Raw genomic sequence first — 22,132 nt, 5'->3', positions numbered from 1 at the left:
AATCAATATATAGTCCTTCATATTTGTCATTGAACTATCGAAGTATTCCAAGTTAACATTTTCCAGCCAGTTTTGTACCTGCTCTCTAGTAGTTTTATTTACACCACGTTTCCTTACGTTTTTATGAGAACAACATGTGAGGTACTGCAGAAAGCCTTACGAGCCATCAAGATATCTATGATTTCTCTTATCTGCAAGCCCAGCTATTCTCTGACGGGCTTCATTGTGATTGATATAGCTGTTGGTTAGTGGCAAATCAGTGTTGGCTCTTTGTGTTACTTTCTGGATTCTTACAAATAGTTTTGCATATTTTCCTCCCTATTTTTCTAGGAATTCTGTAAACTGACTGACCTATGAAAGCCTGGTTCCTCCTTTTCCCCTGTTTTAAAGATGATCAAAACACTTGACTTCTTTTATGCTGTATCTTTAAATCTATCACAGTGCTCACCATTCGGCGTGCAGCCAGAACTGTGGGTTTGTGCGGTGAATTCAAAAGAAGGTAATTACCTGTGAATAGGTCTTTTGTGGATAGACGAAGGTACTAAATAGAATTTTACAAAAGTTTAAAGACAGTTTTATTTTAGAGCTAGATTCAGCTCAAGTTCAAACCACTTTATGTTATTTGACCAGGCGCTGAAATGAAAATCTCTTTTTGTTGTTGTGCAAGACGGTTGAGCCGGTAGGTTTGGAAATAGGTTGTACCCTTTTGGAAAGCTATAAAAGATCTGCTGATGGAGCTGCTGAAAATTCAGTTTACAGCTGAATCTGGGGAATGAGTTAAATTTCACAGTCACAGCTGAGCTGTGCAGAGTCAGACCCCTGAGAAAGGACAGGAATATTTTGACTCTAGCCTGGAGCCCTGGCTCTTAAAACTTGCGCTGGTGTACTTCAGGCACCTGGTAGAATAGAAGTCTTACGCTTTCAAGGAGCACGACTGTCTTGCTTGAGAAAGCAAGCCAAAATTCAAAGCTAGACTGGAAATACACTTGGGAAACCAAGTTGGTGTTCTACTTTTTTGAATTTTGCTTTCTTTTTACAGCAGAAACTGATTGGAATGAGAATTACCAACAGCTTCCTCATAAACCTTATAGAAATTCCTCAAAAACCTTATACAAACCTTATACAAAATTTGAGCATCTTAACGTAAGTGTGCAGCTGCAGGTTCAATCTAGGCCATGTTGTTAAGAAAAAGAATTAACGGGCACTGGAAAATAAAATGTGGAGAATATACATGTGGAAGAAGAGGCAGAGTTCTTTCTCAACTTCACTGTCAAGCCAGAAATAGTTACAGAATTTGCAAGGATTCTGAAACCACCACCACCGTTGTATAATTCTGTGGGTTGATACTTGCAGCCATGTACAGTCCACATATTGACTGTCCAATATAAAAAAATTACTTTTAGGAAAGTGGAGTCCTGTAAAGATTTGTAGCAGCCATGAGGATTCATTACCCATCCTCCTTACCCATGAGTCCCTCTGGAAACCCTGATGGAATTCTGAGATTTTAGTTGCAAGGAAGCTGAAATAGCATCAGGAGATTTGTAGACCACATACTCCTGTGCTGAATAGAAGGGAAGGAAGGTACTCTCTACAGATAAGGTGGAATAGTCTTTGATTGTAAAAATGGTTGTAAAAATTTTTACCTCCAGTATAAATGTATATGTGATCAGCATCTCAGGTGAATTTCTCCTTTCACTATAAATCTTTTCCTCAGAAAAATTCAAAAGTCAAAAAACGGAGATGTAATTTAGTGAAACAAGTTTAGTGGTGTCATGGAGTTTTTTTCTTTTTTTGTAGGCTTTTATGGTTTAGCACCCATTGCAATTGCTTATAAAAATGCAGAGGAGTGTATCATTTTTCTGTGTTTCCTACCTAAATGTAGTTCACTGAAATTTTCAAGATTACAACATTGTTCTTGAAAAGAAATTTATATAAGATGGCATCAGGATAAATTCAATGCATAAATTTATTTTACTTCTGTTACATTAAAATTGCACTACAAACTGCATGAATACGCACATACATAGACTATATTGGAAGCCTCTGCCATGAATTACAAAGATTGACTCAGTAAGACAGATGTCAGGAGGGCAATAAAATGTGAAAACTGTGCGTCTCTCTCCTTTACCAGGGGTTATGAATTATGTACTCTGATGTGGGGCTTCGGGTTAGAATGTTACAGGAAGCTTAAGGACTGTTTTGTAAGTTCCCTCTTCCCTGATAGGGAATTGAAGTGAGGCAGAGAGCGAAACAAAAATTTCTTCAAACGCCTTTTACTCGTTAAGCTGTTGTTCTTAGTAGAACCAGGCCATCATTGTTAAAAGCAGGTAACTGTTTGCCAAGCACATTCGTTTAGTCACTGGCGTTCACTCGCGTGCTCAGCCGCGGTTGCCGCTGGCGCAGCAGCTAGGAGGGCAGCCCCAGCGGCGTGCTCAGGCGCGGAGGGTCAGCCCGTGGCTTTGGGGCGGCTACTTGGAAGGCCCCTCAGAGTGAGCTCTGTTCCTTTAGGTATCTTATGAGGAGCGGCTGAGGGAGCTGGGGTTGTTCAGCCTGGAGAAGAGGAGGCTGAGGGGAGACCTCATCGCTCTCTACAACTACCTGAAAGGGGGTTGTGGTGAGGTGGGTGTTGGTCTCTTCTCCCAAGTGACGAGTGACAGGACAAGAGGAAATGGCCTCAAGTTGCGCCAGGGGAGGTTTAGGCTGGATATGAGGAAAAATTTCTTTCCTGAGAGAGTGATGAGACACTGGAAGAGGCTGCCCAGGGAGGTGGTGGAGTCACCATCACTGGAGGTGTTCAAGGAACGTATGGACGTCGCACTGTGGGACATGGTTTAGTGGGCATGGTGGGGTTGGGTTGATGGTTGGACCTGATGATCTTACAGGTCTTTTCCAACCTTAGTGATTCTGTGATTCTGTAAAATGTCATCCTGCAGTCTTCATCTGCACATAGGAGTCATCGCCCTCTTGGATGTGGTCCAAGTCTCTTTGTCTGTTGTTGGTCATCATGGCCGTGGGCAGACTGGACAGACAGGCTGTTGTTCTGAGTTCGTTAGTTATTGCAGATGCAGCATGTCTTCAGTGCTTGTTAGTCCTTGGAAATTTTTCATGTGCTAAATTTTCAGCAGGTAATGTTACTGTCTTTGACCTGCTGTTTTCTGTTACAACCCCGTCCAAATTCATAGATGCCTATAGAAGCCATTCACACAAGCTCATACAGAAGGGACCTCTATGGCAAGTGGATGATACGTTCATGTATTCTTTGTCCTCTGTCCTCTTCGTTGGCTCATAATGAAGTGGAATAACCATGGAAGAAGTTTTAAGTGTGTGTTTTTGTAACTTTTACTTGAATTACAGTTAGGTAACTTCTGTAGTACTGGAAATTTTTCTCTTTTTTAATTCAGAATTGTAATACACTTTATGAATGCGTCTGCTCAGAGCTGGAAACAGTGCCAGCAGTTGTAGGCATAAGGGAGTATTGCCCATAACTTAATCCCTGAAATTGGATGTATGCAGCAGAACAGAAAAATCTATTAGTTTCAAAAAAAACCCTCTTGGCTTTGGCAATTCCGGACCTCCTCAAATGAGAACGTAGTTTAGATTTAATAGTATGTGACTTAACAGAGATAGCAAATTAAGAACCTATCCAGGTCTGATATTATGTTAGTGAAATCGTTTAAGCTTTACTGCTTTACTGTCTTTGTTGCCTAGCATAAATAGGGTCTGGTTGAGTGTATTAGTTTCGTGGCTATCTGTAACTGTTATTTTAGACTCCAGGAACAAAATTTGCCAGTGCTGTAAGTCCGGTTTAAAATTTATTTCTTTTCTAAAAAACACTACAGACTTATCAATATAATTTTCTTTTTAATCCTGCAGTTTGCATTTAAGGTTTTTTTTAATGTGCATTTGATTTCATTAATTTTTTTGTATCATGGAGTTGACTAAGCTTGTCCATCATTTGCAAATCATGTGACATTTATGATGGCCCATAAAATGTGCTTTGGAAGAAAAGGACACTGAAATATCCTGAGGTGGGTTCTTGGTGACCCTTTCTTGAACTTCATCTGTCTTTGATAATCCAAGCACACTCCTTCAAAGCCATCACAGTCAATCAGGTCACTGAGTGCTTTGGAACTCGTATCTTCCGCTGCTTTCATTGCTGCGCCCGCACCTCCGGTCATTGGGCTAAAAATCCACGTGGAACTTGGAATTGCTGAAAACCTGGAAGGAGAGTGGAGGACTGAATAGTAGATTAAGGTAAAACAGTGAGGGCAATTTTTGTGTGTCTGGTGAATGTGTGCGTTGTGGTTACACGAGTGGTCTCTCCCCACAGCAAGCGCTTGAGCACAGTTTGCCGCTCACCGTTTGTACCACGCTCTACCTGGAGCGCTTCTCTTCTGCTCTTCTTGTTCTCTCCGGGATGCTGGAAAACCCGGTGCTTTCAAGGCTGCTGTTGTGCAGTACAGCACACAGATACCTCGCCGGATTGTAGAAAGGGAAAGAGTGCCGTGTAGACAAGTCAGTCCTGAGTGTGTGTATATATATGTATGTAAGCCCATATACGTCCTGGGCTGAACATATATATAAAAATTACATTTCATTACTAAAATGTAGTTTGCAGTTCATTCTGGTTTATATTATTGCATAACTGGGCACAATAACTATATATACTCAAAATCAGTCTGCCCCTCATGACCAATCACTTTTTTTCTGATTTAGTGTCAATCTAATGTGAAATATGGCTGATAGCCCCGGCCAAGTTTCTCTTGGATAGTTTTGTTCTACAAAATCTGTTTGAGCTAAACCATCTTCCTAATCAGTTACAGTGGCATCCTTAGAAAATACCCGCCTCATATAGATTATGAAATTTCAGTATGAATTTCAGAGATAAAAATGCACCAACAGTGAGACAGAGCATTTGTGAACTATACCCAATTAAAGGCCCCTCAAGCTGAACAAGCATTGAAGGCCTTTTTTGAAATTAAGGCTTTCTTTGTGAAAGACTTCAGAGTAAAGTTTGCATAATTTGTTCTCTCTCTGCTAAGGGGGAGATTTTATTATGAAAAAAGACAGAAATAACAAACGTTAATCCTAAACTAAAGAACTCAAATGTACCAGAAGGAACAGAATTCAGTAATATTTGTAAAATACCTGAGTTTGAAGAGTCTGTATTGCATAGCTGAAATTATATGGGAGGTAAGAAGGAAGAAATTGCAATACCCATGGTTTAATTGAAAATGTGTCCTTCAAGAAATTATTTTCAGATAGGTTGACAGATGATCTTATGAAGATCCTGTGCTGTTTTTGGAAAATGTTTGTATTTTTCCATAAATAAGAATCTCTACTTAAAATGCAAAATAGACTAAACAGTGACTATTTGTGTTGCCATAATCCTGAACACGGGATCACTTTAATGTTTGCAACCGTTTTCTAGAGTAATGTGATTAGTAAAGGTGCGTAAAGTTTTATATATTTTCCTCTTTTAGACAAAAAACATGTTGCACGGGCTCATAAAACTTTGTTCTAAATTTTTTAGAAAGAATCCCTGAGTATACAAAAGACTAAAGAATATACAAAGTACAAATTATGAATGTATAGTTCTGTTGTTAATTGGAGTTGGAAAAGATGTCCACCATTCTGGAACGTTGAGGTAAACTGCTGAATATAACACATTGTACACCAAGTGACTTTTTTCGTGTATGGATCAAAAATTATTAGAAAGCAATTTCTTAAACCAAGCTAAATAATGAAATGCACATTTCTATATATATACTGTATATATTCTATATATATTGATATAACTATCAATAGTTAAAGTAGAACAGGGAGGCTGTTTTAACACAGTAATTCAGGTAGGTTAGGTCAAAAAGACTAGCTACTCCCCAAAGGATTTTGCATGCTTCGTTATTGGTGTGATCAGAAGGACAGGAATGATATCAGTCGAAATGAGTAAGCGATAGGAAGCAGAAAACTTGTCAAGCCTCTATTGCCACTTCTGCCCTTTCAGACCTTACAGGGCGTGGACGCAAGAGCGTGATGAACACCAGTTAACGATTTTATCAAGAAATCTGTCTGGGGCTCAATATTTTTTTCAGGATCATTTTGAAGAGGGTGATGCGCTGAATAACTGAAGGTCAAAGAGAACGGTTCACTGGTTTCTAATCACTTTTTTAAAAACTGTTTTGCAGAACAAAAAGCAATCTGTAAACTTTGATAACGTGGCAGTTTCGGTGGCTTGGCTCATATCTGGATTGTGGTCATAGGTACAGAGATTTAAGGCTTTATGGATTGAATCTCCAAGCAAGGGTTTTAAATGTACCTTGGCTGGAGTAGTTGCTATGTCTCTCTCTGGTGTTTTGCTGAGAAACTCTTTGGAGATGAAAGTTAGGCCAGCCGGTGTCTTTAGGTAGGGTGCTCCCAACTCCATTCGCTTTTCTAGAAGTTTGGAGTTTGGAACTACCCAAAGCCTTTGCAGTTTTGAGGTCACAGATGTAACGTGGAGGAAAAGAAAGACACAGCTTCGTTATTGCTCAGAAGATGCATGTTACTGAAGTTAGAGAATGCCATAACGCAAAATGCGTTAGATGTGCTCTTTCAGAAAAGACAGCTCCAATCTCTTGGTTTTGCTCTTGCAAGCGTCTCTTACACTGGAGCCTCCGTGCTTTTGGTAATACTGGGGAAGGAAGCTGTGAAAATACTTGCAAAGCAGCTTCATTCTCCTCCCGAAGTCTGTCGAAGTTATAGTTAAATTTTACCTTGGCTCACAAAGTTTAATGTGGTTTTAACTCTAAATTACGTAATCCATTAGATACTGCACAAGCCAGTAATGTGGTTTTCCAGACTTGCTTGGAAGAAAAACAATGTGGCTATGGGTTGTTAGCATGCTCGAGTGTGTGAGATGCTGTATAAGCTCTGAATTAAATAAGGTTCCTGCAGCAAAATAAAACTGTATTTTAATTCTGATCAGCAGTCAGTAAAAGAGAAATGGGGGAGAAGATGGTAGGTGAGGGAAGAGAACTGAAATAAAGACATTCGTCTGATTGCCTTGACACATGTTACTACTCACTGTGATCATGAAGGAAAAGAAGAATATTTGAACGGAAACAGATATGGGTCCCTGTTACTGAAGGCAACCCACCATCCTGGAGGGGGTTTAAATGATGGAAGCAGAAAACCAAAAGCAGGAGAACTTTGCTGATGATATATTGAAGCTGACACCTTGAATAGAACTGGTGGACTCTGTAGATCTGTCGCGATATTAGGCTGGAATTATTAAGAACCTTGAAGGTGCAAATAGGCTTTTTAAAAGTGAAAGTCGAGTCTAAAGGAAACCAGTGATACCTTCATATTGGGGAGTAATTTTGTCCCTTTTATTCCTAGATGAAAAACTGAGAATATTCCATATAAGCTGCTTCTAATTAATCTGTAATAAAAAAACCTCAGCAATATTGTAATTCTCTTTCACAATAAACATCGTAGACCTACGATACCATGCTTGAAAGGAAAACAGACACGTTTTAGGCCATGTTAATATCATCTGAAAGACAGGTAATTATCACCTGAGTATGAAAAGAGGATCACCAGAGAAGTGCAATATACATGTATGAGCCTACGATGTTTAGTATTTGGTATAGTTACTTCATTTTTAAACTCACTTTGCTAAAGTATTTTCTGTTTATAAAAATGTATTGTTAGGATACCGTTACCTTTACCCTATTGTCACACCATTATTTGTGGGGAAAAAAAAAATAAGTTAATCTTTATTTTTCTGAAGTAGTCAACACAAAATTCTATGCAGGTTAACTTGTGCAGAAAGTATTTTAAACAGTTTTAGAGATTCATCCTGTACAGGTTGGTTTTTTGTTCTGTTGTTTTTTCACATTCTACCTATTTGTTCTTTAAGTGATATTTCCTGATCAAAAGCAGGATAATAATCCACAGTGAGTTCCACTTAAAGCATTAGAAAATGTTTCATTATTGCTAAAGTCAATGCACAAGAAAAAAAGAGTAAAAACATCAAGGTCACTAACTCTTGGCTTTGTTGGTTTATAATTCCGGATGTGCTGTAAAGGGATCCTTTATTGTTACTATACTTTAAGCATATAATATGCGTCTCAGGTGACCAGTGTCCCTTTAAAAAAATCTCAATAGTTAAAAATAAGACCTCTAAAATCTGAGGCCCAGAAAATGAGAGACAAAGAAAGGAAATATTTAGAGCAAAGTATGTGTTACTTGCATGTACGCTTACCGGGGGGGGGGGAATAATGAAATTATGGTAATGCGTTGTTTCCGTGCTACTTAGGTTGTCTATGTATGTTGTCATAAGAAGCATCATTAGTTGATGTTTCTGGTTCTTATTTTTATAACTGTGTGTTGAACACTACCTGTCTTTTGCGAAGTACTTAATTCCTTACGTGTATTTTAGTAACAAGCTTGAAATAATTCGCTTACAAAAGCATTGCTTTACTTCGGGAAACCTTTCCATCCTGGCATACTTATGTGTACATGTCTATATGATTTTACAGTATTTAACTCAGTCCTGCAGCAGCACTTCAATCCCTTCTTCACACTTTTCCAGCTAAAGATAGAAATAAATGTGTCTCCATTGTATCTCTCATATAATGTGGCATTTTTAAAACTTATTGAAGCAGAAAAGTGAAAAATCGTTTATACAGTCATATGCATATATTTTTAGTGGCCCACATTAGCATAGTGTCTGAGTTTATCTCTTTATCTAGCTCATCTCCCTGAATTTGTTTTCTTTAAGTGCTACAAACTAAGGACTATGGGTTTAAAATTTAAATCAGAGCATGACTGAGTCGTCAGCATTTTGTAACCTAACAAAATCTCTGCCCCTGTAAAGCGCACGTGTGTGCACACACGCATCCATCCATACGTCTATTAGGGAACCTTCTGTCCAGAGTCTTGCTTTTGTAAATGTAGGAGGATCTTGCTGGGCTCCCACAGACTCCAGCACGTGAACAGTTGGAGGCAGCACCCTGCACGCGGGGAAAGCCCTTCCTTCCCTATTAATAGGGTACTGCTCTGCAGTTCCCCAGATGGCCTGCTATGAATGCTTTCAGAAATCCCCAATTCATACACCACTGCTTGCTTCAATGCACGGGTAGGAATTTGTGCACAGTTCTCAGACTGAGGCTTTGCTGGTCTCGTTAGTCATATGATATTTATCTCAAGTGATACAGGGCTCTGAGTGTCCTGTTGGCAAACCAATACTGGAAAAGTTTGTGGCGGAGTCGTGCATCTCTGGCTTATTATGTGTCAAATGCTCTTGCGCCAAAATTATGTACAGCCAGACTGAGTAAGAATATTGCAAGTAACCCACTGCCAAGAGTAACTTGATTTAAGGAAGCGTTCTGTGATCACTGACCATAGGCTGTATCAATATATGGCAAACCTGAGAGAAGTACGGAAAGAAGCTATGAGTTTGATGCTGCTATCAGAACTCCTAATAGGTCCTTTCGTTTTTCAGAAATAACCTGTGCTAATTTGTATGGTGACTTTGGGAAGACTTTTGAATTTTTTCAGAAAGATAACAAGTTTAAATATATCCTATGCAGATCACAGACTCACTACGGTTGGAAAAGACCTGTAAGACCATCAAGTCCAACCATCAACCCAACCCCACCATATCCACTAAACCATGTCCCGTAGTGCCACGTCCGCACATTCCTTGAACACCTCATCTGTGAGGATGTTTGAAAGCAATACTGCTGCTGTACGTGGATCAGTACATTTGCCGAAGTTCAGAAGGGGGTTTGAGTGTCTTTTTACAATGTGATTTTGACAGCATTATCAGTACAGAACAAAGGAGTGGGGAATCAGAACACTAAAGGGAAAGAGCAGGAAGACAGGGGAAAGAAAAATATTTTTATATTGGTCAAGAGAGTACTTGAAAGGGATGTTGAGCTAAGCTGAGGAAGGAGAAATAGGAGTATGAAGCTGCGTCAAGGAAAGAAATTCTACAGAGATGCATGTAAATAGGCAGTTTAGGGGCTGCAGTAGTCCACTGGAGGCAATAAAGGAGAAGGAGCTTTTGGGCTCCTTATTTTCCTCTGTCGCGTGTAGACGTGGAGAGGTCTTCTTTACTCTGTGCTTTACCCTGCTCACAGGTGAGCTGGGAACCATGCCTTTTCTTCATGTAAACAAGTTATTATTAATAAGCTGTGGCTAATGCCTGCGCTAGGAGTCGAAGGGGTTACCATTATAGCAGCATGAATTCCCTGTCCTTTTCTTAGTCTCTGTGTTTTGAAATGGTTTCTATTTCTGGTTTTTAGAGATCTGAGTTAAGCTGAACTCGGTGTTCTAGAAAGACACAAATTTTATCACTAAGCAACCTTAACTCTGGGCTTAAGACATTTTTGTGTCTGTGTATTCAGAGTTCCTACAAAGTAGTCAAATGCTGTTTAAATTTCAATCAGCTAAGCATACGGGGCATCCTGGGAATTTTGGGGCAGCATTTTTTCCCGTGCATCTCCAGAAGTTCCATTTCATGTTCCTCTGTGTCATGAATTCCCAGCATTTCCCCAGTCAGGACCATTTTGGTTTTGTACAAAAAGCAAAACTTCTACCTTTTGTGGAAAGGTAGGAAAGAAACCATAATTTCCTATAATAAAAAGTGGAAGACTATGTCAATGTATTGTGTAAGGGAAGCAATCTCCATTCTTCATCCTGTCTAGCTGAGTCTGTAAATAGCATTTTGGCCAGAGTCCGCGGGTGAAGGATAGGAGGGTTTCTGTCATATAATTTCATTGAGTGTTATTAAAGCTATTGCAAAAAAAAAAAAAAAAAAACCAAAAAAAAAAACAAAAGCACTTTGTGTGCATTCAAAATGGATTCAAGAGAAATAGTCTTCGGTTAGAAAAAGCAGGAATTAGACCTTTTCTTGGATTTTCTGCGTTTTTTTTTCCTAGAAAGTTTAGTGGAGGTCTCCAGATTCCAAACTAAAATGCTTTTGTCTACTTCTTGTATGATTCTACACTGAATTAGTTTTTTAAGCAACCTTTTTAATAACCATTTTGATATCTCTCCTCAATTTATTATCACCTTTCTCCAAATCCTTTTTATAGCATTTTAAGCACTTTCACTGTGTATAACTCTACTACCAGGAAAGAAGTCATTGTAGGATGGTGATGGAATTTGGGTTGTGCTACCTGATGCTTTCATTTGAGTGGGGTTTTTCCCCCTGGAAATAAAAGAGCTATTAACGGGCGTTAGAGTGTGAAGGTTCCTCTGCTAAGGGAGATCTTTTCTTTAGCAGAGACATCTTTGATTGCTGAGAAAGTCTGCACTAACAGAAATGTCTTTTTTAATACCACTTTTGTTAGTTTCAAAGCCCCTTAGTAAACTCAGAGAAACAAGTCCTGTTAAGTATTACTTATGGTAAAGGAGTAGAATTGTCTATGACAGAAGTAACCTTCTCATACTGAAAACAAAATTTACCGTTCTTATTTGAAGAGGGACAGTGAGTAAAAAATTATTTCCTTGGCTCATTAGCGGTCATAACTAAAACATAGGTAGGGACCTCACAGAAGTAGTAATACTAATTTGATACCTCTAATAAGTCAGAAATACCCAGCTGTCATAACTTTATACTAGTAACTGAAGTTACAGCTTTTATGACTAAGTTGCTGCATCTGAACATTTCACTGAAAATCAGAACACTGTACAGAAAGGAAATGCATAGTTCCTTTTGCGTAATCAAAAATTACTAAATTGTCCTATAGCTTCCAGAAGTTAAACTAAATTCTTCAGCCATGCGGCTCTCTATTTCGTTCCCAGCCTGCTGGAAACATGAACAGATCCTACCAGTTTAGTTGGAAGACTGCTTTCACAGAACCGATGGCTAAAAAAAGACAACGGTACATACTACAAGCGAGGAGTTCTTGTAGTTGTCTCCCCGTGACAGTTTCCAACATGCAATGCTCTGCCTTCCCGAGCTATGAGAGAAGTCAGCGTTGATTCTGACGTCACAGAACTTTGAACTTCTTTGTGACTCATGCCTGCATTAAAGATGAAGGGGGTTTTTCTCCTCTCCGTGCCCCCCCTCCATAGGATGCAGCTGAGAGATTCTATTTAACATCTGCTGAAAGCACTGGAAGCTCTTTCATTGATTTCAGTAGAAGCTGGATTAAGCAGGTTTTGTCTTTGAACTTTGCTCTTAACAGGAGTTTTCTTCCCTTTGCCTTGGCATTAAATGGCATACCACCTATTAATTTTCCACAATCAAGGCAATGAAAGTATTAGCATCAAAAGAAATCGAAAAATAATAAATGATTCTTCTTTAAACTGACTTCCTTTAAACGTAATCTGCTCTAAAGCAAGACTGCATGTACATGCTAGAATAGTAGACAAGTCTTTGCAAGGTTAGAGCCTAATCTTCACGTTTTGTTATCTGTATTCTGAGACATTATTTGTGATTTATTGTGCAGGAATTAAAACAAATCTGAATTGTTTACACATTCCACTGATGTTCCATAGACTGGTGTGTATTGTTTATTAAGGATATGTTCTTAACATTGTTAATATATATGTTAATTATTTCCTGTGGTATTTAATATCCTTCATCTGCATACACTGCTCTTCGTACCTACAGTTCCATTAACAAAGCGGGGAGAGAATGTGTTTGTACCTGCATACAGCTTTTTATATCAGTAGTCTCTTTCTTTTTCCTTTAACTTTTCTAATACGGTTTGTTAATATTACTTTTCAGAAAAAACAGAGAACAAAGGATCTGTCCCAGCTGTTTCATTCATACAATCCATATGATCATAAGGTAAGAAAAAATATACTACCTACATTTGTTGTTAAGAATAATTCCAAACATTCGTGATAACTATATTTCATGTTTAATGCAAAAATGAGAGGTAATTATAAAATGGAAAGTGCTAGGGTGTTCATGTTGCTTAAATTATGCTATCATATAAATGTTTCCTTGTTTCTTCAAGCCAGGCTTCAAAAGCTGCATTTTCTGATTTGTGAAACCAATGACTCGCGTTAACCTCCTAGAAGTATCATTTATAGACTGACACTAAATCCTGCAAAGTGACCGTGTGTGGTATCGCATTCCCCTCTTTTTGTCTCTCTGTTTAGGAACTGTGTTACCCTTGAGTATGTTGCTCAGCCTGTTGTGTCAATTAGGCCCTGAGATCCATGATGCTAATGAATTATCTATTGATTCTGGAAGCAGCATTGGAAGAGGCTGCTTTGCTAACAGCCTGATGGTTGTCTGGGGGAAGAAGAAATAATACACATCAGCGCTATAACTTGATCCTTATTTGTAAACTCTGGGAACCCTGCTAAAAAAATTCTTGTTTATTATATCCCATACTATAGGGTAAGAAAAGAAGATCACTTCCCTAAAGACATTGCAATGTGCAATACAAAATTAAAAGCCTTTACAAGAAGATTTTGGAGAGCCAGGAGACAGAGATCACAGCATTTCTGTGCTATAACTATTTGTCATGGGGTTTTTGAGGACATTATGCAAAAGAGAGCATTAAGCAGCAGATTGAAGGAGAGTTAAGTAGGTTTGTAAATATTTTCGGGGAGTTCCTGTTTTGGATGCGTCTGTGGCGAGTGCACTAAATCCTTTAACAATTTGTCAGCAGTACGAGATGACTGTCTTTGCTGCTTCTGTTTTGCAAAGTGTGTGTGATTTTGCAAGTATCCGTTTCAGAAAAAGAAGGTTTGAAACATTTGTTTGTTTAGACATTTCAAAGGAAAGTTCTGAACTCTACCCCTTCTTTTCCTGAGCATGCACCAAGTTGGAAAAATCAGCTAGGTTTTCTATTTGGGGGAGGAAGGTGGCAGAAGGGTGTATGTGTGTACCCCTACCTCTATGTATGAACACGTGTGTGTGTGTGTAACTACACATATGTCTATGAGAAAGAAAAACATGGTGTAAATATTAATGGATTAAATTTATCATGTAGTTGTTTGCTATGAGAGTACCATAGTTACCAGCAACTTGAAAATTTACAGTTTAAAAAACCATTGTCGAACAGTAGGTATATTCTGTCATTTTAATAATTGTAATTTTAATAATTATATCATTTCAAGTTAAATCCGTCACTTAGAAGTATTTTTTTATGGATAGACTTGCATTATATACAAGAATTAGTAAAGCAGATATTAAGGGCCTGTGAAAACTGAGAAACATGAAGAATAAAGGAAATTAGTGTGACAAGATTTTGAATGGGATCATCGCTTTCTTCAGTTGAAGCATTTTAAGGTAAATGTAATAGTAAGGCAGTTAAGGTCTAATAAGGAGAGGCAACTGATGAACCAGAAGCTTTGATATTCCTCTCCGTGTCTAAATTCTCCTGTGCAAACACTTTTTATTCATAGTACAAGGAAATTCCATTATTCTTTTATTAGCACTTTTAATAGAGCTTGGCCATTTGTAACTCCTGCTGCCTTCCTGCTCATATCCTTTATGGCATTATATCAAAGTATACTGAAATGATTTTGGCTTCAGTTGTGAAGACTTGTGCACTCTTTACAAATTAGTCATCAGGCAATGTGGAATTGAATATAAATGCTTAGATATATTCCCTTTTGATCTTTGTTTTAGGACCTTTAATAAATTATTAAAAGTAGCACAGTTGTTTGAGAAGTGATTTTTGAAGCTCCACTCTTTTGCTGCTTCCAAGCACATTCTGCCTATATATCTGAGAGTAAAAGGTGGGGAAAAAAGGACAAACGAAAGTTTCTTTAAAAGATGATCTTTCCTTATTTGCCATTTGACCGCGAAGGTTTTCCTTCTGCTAACTACTTCCTATTTGTAGCGGCTGCAACAAATTCACTGCAGATTTCTTGCTCTGTGCTTTTAATTTCCGCCTCAGCTGCCAATTTCACAATTGTTGCAATCCAGGGAGGGCTTTTAATTTTTATATTAAATCTAACAGTAATCAACGTTAGTTGAAGATACAGTTATTTCGAGTGGAGGCCTGTATCAGTTTTACTCTAGTTCTGTTTTGTTTGATTTACAAGGCAGAAGGGTTGGGTTGGGGGGGGGGGGGTGTGTCTTTGCTATTTTGTAGATTATTTTCAGTAAGCATAAAAAAGGAGATTTTATGATGGCTTTGTGAACATGTTGGTTATGCAGGATCATGGCACGAATGACTTGAATTACCGTCTTCCAAGATTCTTAGTTGGTTGATTAAAAGGTTTTTCTTTGAGAATGTTTCTAAAGTAGAAAAGAGGTAACTTTAAAGGATAAGTTGGAGCTTGATAGTAGTAGTAAAAACAGATGTAAAAAGGAAGCTCATGAACTACAGTGGCTGGAACAGGACTGTCTAGAGAGACTTGATAGTACTTCATCCTTTTGTGATGGGAAAGCGCGTAGAAAAGAAAAAAATTAGTCAGAAAATGTTCATTCTTCTAAGCTTGTGCTTCATGCTCTAAACCAGAAAGCGATGTTTTGATGGAGTAACTACACTAACCTTACTAACCTTATTACTATTTATGCTTGGTCAGGAGACCAATAGCTATTAGAAATAGTAGCTATTCCTGGAAATTTTACCTTAATATATATATTTGCCTATCCTAGTGCAAGTTACTGCATCCTGAAGGACATTTTAAATGTTTGTGGTTCTGCATTCCCAGGTGAAAAACCAGCTCTTTTATGGAGGGGGAAAGCAAGGATTTCCTTTTCCTTCCGCTTCCAGGTGTGGAGTCTCATCTTCCATCTCGTGAGGCCTTCATTCAGCAGCAGAGGGGGCAGAGCTTTTCAATTCTTCTCTGCAGAAGGGGTGGAAAAGTGGGAGGTACTCTGCCTCAGCTGATGGCAGGGGAGGAGTACTTAAGCTCCTGTATTCTTTAGTGCCTAAATACTTATCGTTTACCATCTAGTTGCCTTTCTCATTGTTCAGATGAAACCATAAAACACTGAATCTCAAAAATGGCCCTTTGGTTGTATACTTATCCTGTCTGGGAGGATTTGATCCTGTTTTCTTTGTCCTAGTGTCGCCGTAATGCTTACGGAGCCTTCCACTACAGAACCTGTGCGCCTTTCCGATACTGTGCCGCTGACAAAGCTCATTGTAGCATCAGTCTTGAATGCCTGGCAAAGATACTGACTTCTTGATGTCGGACACATACAAAAAGCTCGCTTCTCTCAGATGTTATTGTTAAAAGCAATAAATATCTTCTAAAAGTCATTCTTTCCAAAACTAAATAATTATTTAGGAGATGCTGAGCTATATCTTGATTATGAAAAGCTGTTCCAGGTGGGGGTTTGATTGCCATTTGTTCAAACTTACTTCAGTTAGCATGTGTAAAAATACACAGAACTCTATTGTAGATGAAGCCATTCCTTGCTCTGAAATACTTGCTTTTTCCTGTGTTTATGTAGAGTAGGAGTATGTATAGTCTGGCTTTCCTGAGAGTCAAGTTCTGACTGCTGGGTAACTTCTCTCTAGTTAGCCATAGAAGAGCTCTTCCAATTATATGTACAGTTTTATCTTTTTCTGGGACCATCAGAAAAATAAGAGAACAATGGCATCCCCATAAAGCTGTACCAACAACAGTTTTAGTGATTTAAAATTCAAAAGAAGATAGTTGAGGAGTGCTCTTTTTACCCTTAGCTATAATCTGGCCAGTTTTCTACTAGCTCATTTAATGAAAGATTATGTTTGCACACAAGTAATTTCTGCTGAATCTTTTTTGCGTGTACACTGTGAGGTTTCACATTGCACACAGCAAGGATTTTATTCTCTCTGCAGCGGATGTTTAACTCCCTCGGTACCTTTCTCCCAAATGATGTTCACCCTTTAAAACTTGTGACCCAGTTTGTTGGAAGCTATTAAGACGGCTGTGATAGCAGGGTTACCTGGTCAAAACAACAGGTTTGGGATGCTGAATAGGAGCTTCGGGATGCACTGTGCAGCACGTGTCCGCCTGCAGCAGCACAGAGCCCTGGGTCCTTGCCTTCTTTTTGTCAGATGAGTTAAGTATCCAGTCTACGCCTGGAGCAGTTGTTTAAAACTATAGTCCTCAATTTATGCTCTGCCAAAGAATGTTTTTACATATAGTAAACACAGTATAGCAGAACTACTCTTCATTTTGCTGCTCTGCCTTCTTGAGAGGATAGCCAGAAAGAGAGACCTTGGGGCATGTCAATACGTGCCTCTGGCTGCATTGTGCTGTTCCGGTGAGAAATCCTCTGAGAGTTGTGCTTAAAACCCAGCTCTGGATTTGTTTCTGCCTTCTGCAACCTGAATCTCTTGCTCAAGAATAGGGCATCACCTATGAAAAAATAAGGTCGTGTCTTACAGTGTTAATGGATTATTTTAGCATATACTGTGCCCGACCAAGTGAGAAATAAAGTCCGTGTTCATGTGATCTGAAAAGTTTTCTGAGAGATTTTTTTTCCAAGCAGAAAGTGCTCAGGGTTAAAAAAATAAATTACTATTTCAAAATGTGCTCTAATTGATGCAATACTACTAAAATAATTGTAAAAGCTTTAAGCCTCATGCTTTAAAACGTTCCTTGTTAATGTGTTCTAGAAATGTTAAAACACTCAAAAAACTAAAATCCCATTGACAATGCCTGTTTGATTGGCAAGTTATACGGACCATTGTATGAAGTTACACAATTAAGTGACAAAAAGCTTTCTTTTCTTCTTTTCTTTTTTTTCTTTTTTTTTTTTCTTTTTTTGCTAGCTCTTAGCCTGGTAAGCAATTTTGGGAGGCAGGGGGGTGATGTGATGTCCTATATTCCCTTGGCTTTGATAAAGGTGGATGTGTGCATAACTGACTCAAGGAAGATTAATAACAAGATTATACACGGCTATCCTTAAAGTTAAGGTGCTAATGGCTGCTGTCGCTTACAGGCTTACCATGATCATAGAATCACAGAATAATTTAGGTTGGAAAATAATTGTTATCAACCAATTATTTCAATAGTGCACACACTCTCGCTCCAATTGTTAACAGAAAATAAATCACCTAACGTCAGCATCCTTAAACTGTGGTTGTAGGGCACCTCGTTCTTCTGCTGGGTTCTGTAGCTCCTCTGGAGAGCTTGAGGCATTTGTACGTCAGAAAAATTAAAAAATGATACTATCACACATTGAAAGAGGCTGTTAGTAATGAGGGGGTGAAACTCTGTTTCCGTAATGAAACGGACAGGTAGGATCTCTTTTGGCACTGCCTGTGGAGGCTTACCTGTATGGTCTAAGTGGTTTTCATTGACAGTAACACAAAATACTGATCATAGCAATGCCCAAGGCTGTGGCATTGTCTGGAAATCGTCATGAGCACCTGGGTGAAACATGAAGTATCCAAAAGCAGGAAGAAATTCCCAGGCAAGGGGTGAGTGTTTGGAGTCAGTTGGTTTCTGGTAGCAAAACCCGTCAAGTCCCGCACTCCTGGCCCCTGTGCTGTAGCTGGTGGCCTCTGGGGACCGCAGGCTGTGGCAGGGCCATGGGGGTGCGGTGGTGGCACCGAGAACCAGCGAAGCTGTCTTCACCGTGGTGAGGATTGCTTAGTCAAACAGCAGAAACGGGGGGAGGTGGGAGGTTAAGCGCTTCTGCTGGGACCAGTCTTCCTACCAGGGAGCTGCTTCCTTTCATTTTTCTCCCATGTTCAGGGAAGCTGGACCTTCTGTGCATCCTTCACAAATAAGCAAAATAGAACGAGAGAAATTCTGATGTCTGCTGAAAGAAGCAACTCTAAAATGCCTGATGTTGGCTAAGTTTCTAATGGCAGGCATCGCCATACTGCTCTGTTTATTAGATCCTGAAAACTTGGGTTTTGAAGGTGTGTCTGCACTGTGGTATGATGTGATGACGTGAGTGGACATGTAAATTGAGATGTTGGACATTTGTAGAGTTGAAAGTGTTGCTATGAGAGGAGCTTCTTGAAAGAAGCTAGTGAAAGACTAAAACATAGTTGCAGCATTAAACATACCTGGCAAGTGAGATTTACATCTTTCAGCAATCTATGCTTGTACCTTTTTAGTATTTTCTGACCTCCCAGACTTTGCCATCTTCTACTTCTGTGTTTGTGGCTGGCCATCTTTCATAGCCACTGGCGTTAGGCAGTGGTTTGGTTTACATACGAGGCATGGCAGCTAGCATGTTTAAGTAAACCAGGCTTGGATGCTTTTTGGAGTCTGGAAATGGGAGATTTCAGAACTGCTGAAAACCACAAGCAATTATTGTTATTTTTCCTAAGGACAGTAAAGTTTCTCAGGTATTAACTGTGTTTTGTAAGATGTGCATGTACGGTGGAAGTGCCATGAATGTGTAGGTTTTACTTTTGAGCCAGAAAAAAAGAAGCTAGTTTTGAGATACTGTCTCAGCGTTGAGGTTTTATGGGTAATGACTTGGGATTATTATATGATTCTGGAAAATAACAGAAATCCTTTTAACCTGCTTTCCATTTATTCCAGGAACAGCATTGTACTAAATCATAAGGCGACCGTGAGGTTGCAATGCCTGTGATACAAGCCGTAGTCTGAATTTCCTAAAGCAGGTGCTTTGAGTTGTTCTTCTGTAAGATGAAACAGATTTCTAGGTTATTGCTGAAAAGAGACAGAGCCTTTTGCTATCTCCTGCCTCAAAATAGATTTCAGGTTTAATTTAATAGCTCAGATGTCAGATATGACCGCGTTTTATGGCAGTATTCTTATTGTAACCTACATCCATCCTTCTCTTTTCCCTTCCCTCGTGTTCAGAACTGCTTTTTGGAGGAGGTTACATAAAGCTGTTTTGTGCTTTTGATATGATGTGAGGCTTCAAAGAAAACTACTGAAAGAGAAAAGCAATTTCTATTTGGAAGAGCCGTGTAGTGGCCTTGTGCTAATGGCACACTTGAACATTACTTGATGATAGTGAAGAAAATCTAATGGCCTGAAAAGCTCCTGCTTTTTCTTGACTTAACACTTAGCTACATTGAGGTTTATGCCATCTGTAACACAGAGCGAGCTAATATATAGGCAGTTTAGAAATGGCTGTTCAAATACCAGGAATTGTTTCAGGGTTTTGTAGAGAATAGGAAGAGAAACAAGGAAAGCAACGCAACAAAAGGGCTTACTTCTCTGTTGAATACGCTGTATAGAAAAAGGCGTGTCTGCTCTGTCTTAATTCTGTAGCTGAAATGTTGGGATAAAAGACTTGCAATCTTATTTGAAGTGTATATTGTATCCAGAAAATGAAAAAAACAAAAAACCTGATTCCTGAATTTATTGTTGTAAAACCAATGGTTGGGTTTTTTTGTTCTTGTTTTACGCAGAACCTAAAATATATACAAACAGGTAGTGTATGTATGCTTAATACTTTGGTTAAAACTGTACTCAATGCTAGTAACTTTCTGTAAATGGATATTTAAAGCATCTAACCTTGTCTGATGCTAACTGAATTGTTTGGGGTCGTTACCTCAATTGCCAACCAGAAGGGAGGCTTTTCCTGTTTTAGGTTAAACAGGTATTTTTTCTATCTTTTTAAAATGATCTTTCTAAAAAACAATTAACAATAGTCTGTCAAATCACATTTGCATCTGTACACAAAGGTAATGCTATGTGATGATGAATGGGCTTAGAAGTTGAACGAGGTTTCACAGTTACCGATGTATTATTGAAATATCTTCATTAATGATCTTGAGAAATAAGCTGATGTAATCCACAGATACCCCTCCCTCCCATGTAAAAACATCTATACATTTTTCAGTTAAATAATCATGAAAATAGCGGCCATTTACTTCACAGTCTTTCTCCTTGGTACAGCATGCCAATGCTAGCTGGTATAGCAGATTGCCTCAAGTAAGTATTTTCTACCTCCAAAAATATATTGAAATGTAAAATGAGAGACAAGTTTTATGGTGACATTAAATATCTGTCATACGAATTCAAGTAAAACGAATTGTTTGAGGCACGTTAGTCCTCTTGTTATTTTCCAGAGAAAGGCATTACCTCTTGCTGCATGCCTTGTATCGCTTACGTACCTTGTCCATCGTTACTGTGGTACTGACACAAAAGTATGAAAACGAAAGGTATTTTAGGTTTTCTAAAATTAGTTGCTGGAAAACCTTGACGTCACAGAAAGTAAAGAGGCCTGACCTCATCAGAATTTCTTTTAAGCTCTCTTTAATCTTGCGTTGGCAATGTGATGGAGTGTATAACATAGTTCTGTGGTCGTTTCAAGTTCAGATCCAGTTCAGGTATCTTTCCTTCTCCCATTCCCTAACATCTCATTTGACCTCTATCTCTCAGGACGAGAGGAAATGGCCTCAAGCTGCGCCGGGGAGGTTTAGACTGGATATTAGGAAAAATTTCTTTACTGAGAGAGTGGTGAGACACTGGAATAAGCTGCCCAGGGAGGTGGTGGAGTCACCATCCCTGGAGGTGTTCAAGGAACGTGTGGATGCGGCGTTGTGGGACATGGTTTAATGGGCATGGTGGGGTTGGGTTGATGGTGGGACTTGATGATCTTGCAGGTCTTTTCCAACCTTAGTGATTCTGTGATTCTCTGTGGCTGTGCAGTTTGTAGTGGATTGGGTTTCCCAGTCATTTTTCACCTTCTCACATTTTTTTCCCCTCCCTCTTTCTTTGTTCTATTGCCATTTCTCCCCCTCAAAAAAAGTTTATTTCTTCTCTGTGTAGTCTACCTTCTCTTTTCTGTTTCTTCCTATCTAGCTATTCTTTGTTGAATGTCTTGTTCAGGTGTTGTATTCAGTTACTTTAATTCACTTGCCCTTCCGTTGTTCTTGGTTTTTTTCCTGTATGTCTTTATGGAGCCCCTTAGTTCTACAGCTGTACTTTGTTGTGGCGTTGAAGTGTCTGTGGGAACAAGGTTGCTGTGGGAGGGGAAGGCCTCAGTGCAGCAGGTCAGCCATGCGTGAGCACAATGTCCTGGGAACCCACCCGCAGGGGTGGTAGTAGAGTTCTTCACTATTCAAGAATTTAAACTTTTCTATTGACCTAAGTGTTCCTATGATCAAGCTCTTGAGCTTGCTTGCTTTTAACAAATGATGTATCCAGAGACCCAAGTTTTGGGAACTTTGCTAATGGATATGATAATGAACTTTACGTTCTGTTCCCTGTCTTCTCCCTTGAGAACAATAGTTAGGTTTGCTCGTAAAATTGCTACAGTCCTTCTGTATACTTGAATTAA

The 22,132-nt window shown here is 39.0% G+C and overlaps 1 protein-coding gene across 1 annotated transcript in view; it reads left to right on the top strand.

The window, feature by feature from the left end:
* CDKAL1 (CDK5 regulatory subunit associated protein 1 like 1) overlaps positions 1 to 22,132 on the top strand; it is a 440,756-nt gene that overhangs the window by 332,610 nt on the left and 86,014 nt on the right. The window contains exon 13 of the mRNA XM_059815360.1: positions 12,728 to 12,790. Within this exon, the coding sequence (XP_059671343.1) occupies positions 12,728 to 12,790 (63 nt within the window). The remainder of the gene's footprint in view (positions 1 to 12,727; positions 12,791 to 22,132) is intronic.

This window comes from Gavia stellata, chromosome 3, assembly GCF_030936135.1.
Source record: "Gavia stellata isolate bGavSte3 chromosome 3, bGavSte3.hap2, whole genome shotgun sequence".
Taxonomy (NCBI): Eukaryota; Metazoa; Chordata; class Aves; order Gaviiformes; family Gaviidae; genus Gavia; species Gavia stellata.
Note: the sequence above shows the minus strand (reverse complement) of the source record. Positions and strands in the feature narration are given on the sequence as shown.